At 41.7% G+C, this 7,263-nt stretch overlaps 1 protein-coding gene across 1 annotated transcript in view; it reads left to right on the top strand.

The window, feature by feature from the left end:
- WLS (Wnt ligand secretion mediator) overlaps positions 1-6,824 on the top strand; it is a 135,043-nt gene extending 128,219 nt beyond the window's left edge. The window contains exon 12 of the mRNA XM_021942751.2: positions 6,539-6,824. Within this exon, the coding sequence (XP_021798443.1) occupies positions 6,539-6,660 (122 nt within the window). The 3' untranslated portion in view covers positions 6,661-6,824. The remainder of the gene's footprint in view (positions 1-6,538) is intronic.
- The last annotated feature ends 439 nt before the right edge of the window (positions 6,825-7,263 follow it).

Genomic DNA, 7,263 nt, shown 5'->3' with positions numbered 1-7,263 from the left:
TCCTAAACAATGCAAAAGGGCTGTGTAAAGTATAAGCACTCAGGTTAGAGGTCTTTTTCCAAAATCTCGCATTGTCACCTCTCACAAGGGCAGTATACTATTAGATAAACTAATTATGCCGCTTCAACAGATCAGAGAAAGCAAAACTCCCCGGCTCCTGACTTTCCTCCAACTTTTCTGGCAATAAATTAGAAAAGAGAATAGACATTAACAAAGGGTCTATTAAACAGACATCTAACCTCATTAAACATGCTGGTCCGGATAAATTAGAGCTGAAGAGAATGGGATCATGTAGATCTATCAACTATGCACAGGCAGTGACCGCCTAAGACTTCACAGAGCAGGACAGATAACAAAGAACCAGAGACAGGAGGTTGCAATCCCCGCAATCCTAAATTTTATTTTATTGAAACAGGGGTCTTGCTTTTTTGCCCAGGTTGTAGTGCAGAGGCATGATCATGGCTACCTGCATTGTCGGCCTCCCAGGTTCAAGCCATCCTCCCACCTCAGCCTCCTGAGTAGCTGGGGCTTCAGGCATGTACCACCACACCTGGCTATTTTTTTAAAATTTTTAGTAGAGATGAGGTCTCCCTATGTTTCCCTGGCTGGTCTTGATCAAACTCCTGGGCTCAAGAGATCCTCCTACCTCAGCATCCCAAAGTGCTGGGATTATAGGTGCAAGCCATTGCACCGGCCTACAATCCTGAATTTTAAAATACAGAAGGTGAACTTACAAACTTGACAGCAAAAGCAGGCAAGGAGCTAGGAGGGATCCTGGACACCCATAGTCCCAATAGAGCTGGGCTTAGGGATCATATATTGCACCTACAAAGGAGAAATACCCTCCAAGTTTTCACTGATTGTAGAGCTCAACATGAGTCATCAGTGGGTTTGCAGCTGCTCAGAGCAAATGTGATATTCAGCTGCGTTAATGGAACTATTATGTTTCCAAAAGAGAGCACAATGACCTCTCTGGACTTTGCATAACTAGCTAAGTCTAAAATACTGAGTCATCTCCACCGATAATGGTAGTGATGATTCTCAGAACCATTTTGTATGAAGAGTTTCATGTGACATTTCTCCTGGGCAACAGGGTCTGCACTTAGATTTTGCTTTTTTTTTTTAATCACAAACACTGCAGGGCCCCGAGAGACAGACGCTGTGCACTTTATTCTTAATCAAACACTACATCAAGGAATGTTCAGTTTTTTCCCTATGGCTTCTCTACTGTGCCTCAAGGTGGGACTCTTCAACTGTCTGGATAGTTCTGGGCCCTTGAGCCAGTGTGGCTTGCTGGGTGTGGGCCCTGTGACAGAGGTAGGGCATGTCTTATGAAGAAACCTCTGCGAGCTCAGCCAGTCAGCCAAGTCAAGGAGGAAAAGTGCTCCCCTGCCCCCAGCACCCTATTTTTCAGTTCAATTTAAGGCAGATTTTCTAACAATCAGGGCTGTTTAAAAACAAAATGAGCTGCTCTGGGAAGGAGCAAGTTCTTCGTTTTTGGCAGTGCCCAAGCAGCGTGTGGGTGACCCACTGAATACTGCTGTGGATTAAGGAAAGGCTTGGCAGGGATGATCTGGGCGTGCCTCCAAACCTGACTCTGTGCTCCTATGCTTAGACCACCCCAGTCTCTTCTGATGATAAGAGTTCCCAAATACCTCGCTTCTCCTCATTTGGAGTTAGTAGCCCCCTACAAACTACAATTACAGGATTCTGAGTCCATTTTAAAGTAAAATGGATTATTTATCCTCTTATCTCTCTCCATCACCACCAGTACAGCCTCCAATCACTCAGCTCTGACCACTTGAATCCATAAGAAGAGAAAGACTGTATTATTTTGTCTTTCTAGCGTTCCTGGTCCATTAGAAGGATGCTGCAGTGCTCCCTCTTTAATCCCTTTAGCTTTTTGGCAAAGCATCGGGGAAAAAACACCTTATGAGGAATGTGAACAGATCACAAGGGGAGCCAACCTGTGATTGTTCTTCCTCACTCACCTGCTTCCCAGTCAGCTCAGTCCAAATCCTTTTGAAGCAAGCGTATGAATTGTTGCTAATTTAGGGCAATTACAGGATTTACAGATTAAACAGATCCCCACTGGTTTCCCTAGCAACCGTCTTTGAATCACAGGATGAGATAAAACTATTGTTCTAGTTAATCGAGTCTGATGTTAAGAGAAGTCCAGCCATGTAATTCACAGAGGTATGCATCCTGGTGGGAAAAGAAAGAGTGCTAGGCAGGGAGGCAGCAGACCTCCGTGCAGGTTCCGGTCCTCTGGGGTCAGATCCAGAACAGGAACATATCTCCAGACACTGGTGACAGTGCCCCCAGCAAAAAAAAAAAAAAAGGGGTTCAGAGCACTGCCGAGGAAGAAAGATGCAGATGTTTCTAAATGAGTGAAAACATTTAGCACAGAACAATCGAAGGCAAGGGGACTACTTGGACAAAGCCAAGACACGATGAGGTCAGGTGCAGGGCCCACTCCTCCAGCTGCCAGACCAGGCAATCAAGCCACGTTGGGGAATGCACATTATTATGTGACCAGACCTGGGTGGGGTCTGGGAAGGTCAGCTGGCAAGATGGGCATACGAGTTTTGGCTTTTTACCTGCATAAGATGCTTGGGTTACATTTCAAAGCCCATTCCAAGCTCTTCAAGTAGAGCTCCTCTGATTCTGAACAAATTGAGAAATAGTCGTATTTCAGCAAATACAGATGAATACAGCACCTTTAATGGTTGTTGAGTAGGAGCCCTGAAAGTGAACCTGCAACCAGATGACCTTCAAAATGATACAACCCCTGCTGGGTCTGGACCTGCACGCGAGGAGAATTGAGTGTGTGGTGCAGAAACATGGAGGTCAGATGCATGCCTCAAATCGATGAATTCTGGAGACCAAGAAGAGAGACATCAACCTCCAGATCCTGGGCTGGGATTCAACTGTTCTTCCCATAGGAAAGCAGAAGCAATGAAAAAGGTGTCTCAACCTGTGCACAGTCAGCTGAAACAAGAGAGCCCACTGTTGAGGACCCTTCTCCAACCTCCCTAAGAAGTGAAGTCATTCTTTCCCTTGTGGGGAAGTAAAAGAGGGAGGGGAAGGAAATAATTTCTCAATTCCCTAGAGGACAGAAAGTCCTGTTATACACTGGGAAGAATAATGTTTCCTCTAACACAGGGAGGAGTGTGTTGAATGGAATACCAAAGACATGTAGCTGGCCCATAGTAGATACTCCTTACTTGCCCTTGCTTTCCAGAAAACACAAGTCTAACCACCTACACCTCTGTGTGCAGAGAGTCTGCAGAACCCAGCAGCCATAACGAAGGCATTTACTAACACCTACACACATATAGTTCAAAGTCCCTTGGAAAATTAAGATCAACAGTAAGATATTGGATTTCCCATAACAGCTAAGTACAATGAATATATTAAGTTATTGAATTTTTAAGGGCATATTTTTTGTTTCCCAGTATTTCTTGCTGTAACTATGAAGTTTTATCATTTTCCTTGTTAAAGGAAGAGAAAATGTGTTTATAAGCACGTATTTTGCAAAGCCCGTTGCAGCCAGTGTTTCTGAACTTTCACCATGGGGAGATTCACCCCCGATTCATGAAGTTTCTAGATTTCTTGTGCAGTATCTCAGAGTTCCTCATTTAATAGGCAGCATCTTAATCATACCAAACCCTGTCTTGTATTATATTTGGACAGTGAACATATACATATTTGTTTAAGGGTCATAGAGGGAAGACAACGCTCTCAGGAACACACTAGAGTGAGTGGTTGAATTGGATTCAGCCCTGCAACCCTTCTGTCTTTGTGATGCTTCATGTGCTCCTAGGGGAAGTGAGCTTCAGGTTCTTTCTCTCCAGACATTCCCATTCCCCTCTACAAGGTAACTGAGTTCCTGGAGTAAGAAGCCACCAAGAAAGCCTTTCTGGGGTGGCCTCATCTCTTCAAAGAGCAAAGGAAAAATATTTCTCTTCTGATAGGTTGCTGATGCCTGTAATAATAATAATAGCAAATATGATGAACATTTATTGGCCCCTGACTCTCTGCCAGGCATGGTGCTAGGTGCTTTGTATTATTTCATTTCTTCTTCACAACAACCCGTGAGGCATTGATGATCATCATTCCCATGTTACTGTTAACTGAAGAATCACAAGGTTCAGAAACTTGGAGAGGAGAGCTTTATTTCTTACAAAGGGTTACAGCCTGCAGGGTGGCCATCCTGGTAGGCTGGGAAGCATAGCCTCCAGGAGAGACCAAAAGCAGGCACTTCAAGGGAGAGAGGGGTAAAGCAGGAATTTATGTTGAACTGTTTGGCCAAGTATACATATTCAACAGGTTACAGGGGGCAATAAATATTTAGGAAGTGAGGAATGCTTGCATACATAGTAAGCAAACATGCATGTTGCATGTGTCCCATGTTCACTGTGGGGTGGAGACTTATCAGTGCTTGTTTAACTGCTAGAGTGAAAGAAAACACCTTATGGCAGTTAGAACGTAGTTTATTCCTTAAGAGTAAGGGTGTGTGACTTCATTCTTACCTGGCACAGCCTTAAGTCCTGTTTATAATATGGTATCTTATTGCCACAAAGAGTCCATTCCGTCAGCCTTATGATCTCTGTTTTGACATTACAGAAGAGAAAAATGAGGCTTGGAGACTCTCAAGTAACTTTGTGTGCAGTCTCATGACTGGAACATGATGAGACTTTTGCCAGTTTAGACAATTCAATTTTAAATTCTAAATTTAAAACCTTTGCCTCCCACCTACCCATTCCCCCTCCTCCTCAAAGTTGAAGATTTATTATATTTAAGGGAACTCTATTATGTGTTTGCATATTCCTTGAGGGTTTGAGTTTAGGGGTCATTCACACCTGATTTATTCTTTGCTCTCTGTCCTTAGGAAGAAATGAGAGTTTGGGGTATTATAGAACAGTTGGGAGAAGGTGGAATTTTGGAACCGGTGGACACTGGGAAGGAAAGACAATAGGCTGCTTCTCTGCACCCCTCCCCAGGCCAGCTCCAGGCTGACATATTGGAAAGAGCAGCAGAAAGGAGCCAGAGGACCAGGATCCTCAACTAACTTGTGGATCCTCAACTAATATGTGAGCTTGGTCCCTAGACTTTCAGTCTCTGGCTGCAGTTTCCTGCACTGTAACACAAACAGGTTAGAATTGATGAATGTCAAGTTTCCTCTGAGTTTTCAGTCTAGGTAATTCAATTTTGCATCTACTAGAGAAACTGCTGGGAAAAACTGTTTTCTCTGAGAACTTTTCCTGGTTATTTGGCAAATGTTTATATAGTGTTTACAAGTAACTACTGTATATTCTCCTAAGAACTTTATGTACACCAACTTATCTAATCCTCACAATAGACCTATGTGGTATTGTAGGTAGTGATATTATCCTGTTATACGTAACAGCACAGAAGCATGTGGTGATTTGCTCAAGGTCCCACAGTTTGTAAAGTGAAGCCAAGTTGAATGTACGCAGTGTGGGTCCAGAGTCCATGTCCTTACCTTGATATTATAGTCAGTCCTCTGTATCCACAGGTTCTGCACCCAACCATGGATTGAAAATATTCTAAAAAATTAAAAATAACAATAAAAGTGACATAAATGAAAAAATAAAGTATAACAACTATTTCCTAGCATTTATATTATATTATGTATTACAGGTAATCTAGAGATTATTTAAAGTATATGGGAGGAGGTGCATAGGTTACATGCAAATACTATGCCATTTTACATAAGGGACTTGAGTATCTGCAGAGTTTGGTATCCACAAAGGTCCTACAGCCAATCTCCTACAGGTACTGAAGGATGACTAGAGTTTGTTTTTAATCTTGTCAACATAGAATTGTGTGTCTGATCAAGTATTCCTCTTTAAGTTGACAACCCAGTTACTTCTCAACTTTATTGCGTATACAAGCCCTGTGAGTGTGTGTTTTAGATACTAGGCTCAGCTTTCAGCTTTATTCTGCCTGTCTGTTTTTCTTTCATTCTTCACCCTACCAGGTCTTTTTCCTGTCTATGAGTATATCTCTTTGCAGTTCACCCAAACATCCTTTTTGGAAGATAAGACATTTAAAAAAATAATAAAAACAAATTTAAAGATGATTCAACGATACAAGTTGGGAATCCTCCTAAGTGGCTTGCTGTATCCCCCAGTGCCTGTGCTGGGCTTTTACAGAATTTGGGAGAGAAAGTGGGGATGAGGGCAGCAGTTCTATCTTAAGATGAACTAGATGCACGTTCTCAACAAGGATGGCAGTGCTGCTTGGGAGGTGTTGGAAAATTGGTTGAATGTGGAGGAATTGATTTTCACAATAATTGGGGGAGGAGGTGCTATTGAGATTTACTGGGCAAAGGAGAAATCTGCAAATGTCCCACAATGAAGGAGACAGTCCTAAACAAATTTCAAACACTCCACTAAAAATTTATGTAGGTAAAAATTTTTATAGTTACCTGAGCCTTGGTCCTAAACTCCATGTTACATATTTTTTAAAGGATATTTTGCATGGTTTTAAAATATACTGAATTTTCCAGGAATGCAACTCCCATGTAAATCGAGGGAAGATTGTGCTTTGTTTGTTTCGGAACTTTATCAAGAATTGTTCAGCACTTCGAAATATTCCTTCATCAATGACAACGCAGCTTCTGGTATTTGAGTCAACAAGGCAACACACGTTTATCAGCTTTTCATTTGCAGTTGTCACAGTCACATTGATTGTACTTGTATACGCACACAAATATGCTCATTTAGCCTTTATCTCAAAATGTTAAATACAAGGAAAAAGTGTCAACAATAAATATGCTTTGAGTATTGTCTTAATTGTCTTACATCCATATTAACTCAATGTAAGTAGAAGAAAACATCGGCCAACTTTATCCTGTCTCTAGTGTAGTCATGCCCGAACCTTTCCAGGTTGAAAAACATATCTTGTTACAAATTACTTTTTATTTATTTATCCTCCATGTAACAGGATACTGTATTGTTTTCTAAATCTTTAGATTATCTATAATTTTTTTCAGGATAGAAAAAGGAATATTGCAAATATATGTATTTAAAATGGCAGTGTTGCATCTGATAGGTTGAGAACCACTAGCTAAGCCTTCAAAGGTGCATGTTCCCAGCACATGTAATGGCCTTCTTCAACTGTATGATTCCCAGCTTAATACAGCCATTTCAGAAGTACTAAGGCAGTGCAAAATTGTGGGGCCAAGATCAGAAAGAAAATCTCCAAAAAATTTGGACCATAGTAGATATAAGC

This window comes from Papio anubis, chromosome 1 (assembly GCF_008728515.1).
Source record: "Papio anubis isolate 15944 chromosome 1, Panubis1.0, whole genome shotgun sequence".
Classification (NCBI taxonomy): Eukaryota; Metazoa; Chordata; class Mammalia; order Primates; family Cercopithecidae; genus Papio; species Papio anubis.
The sequence above is the reverse complement of the archived record's forward strand: the minus strand, read 5'-3'. Positions and strand labels throughout refer to the sequence as shown.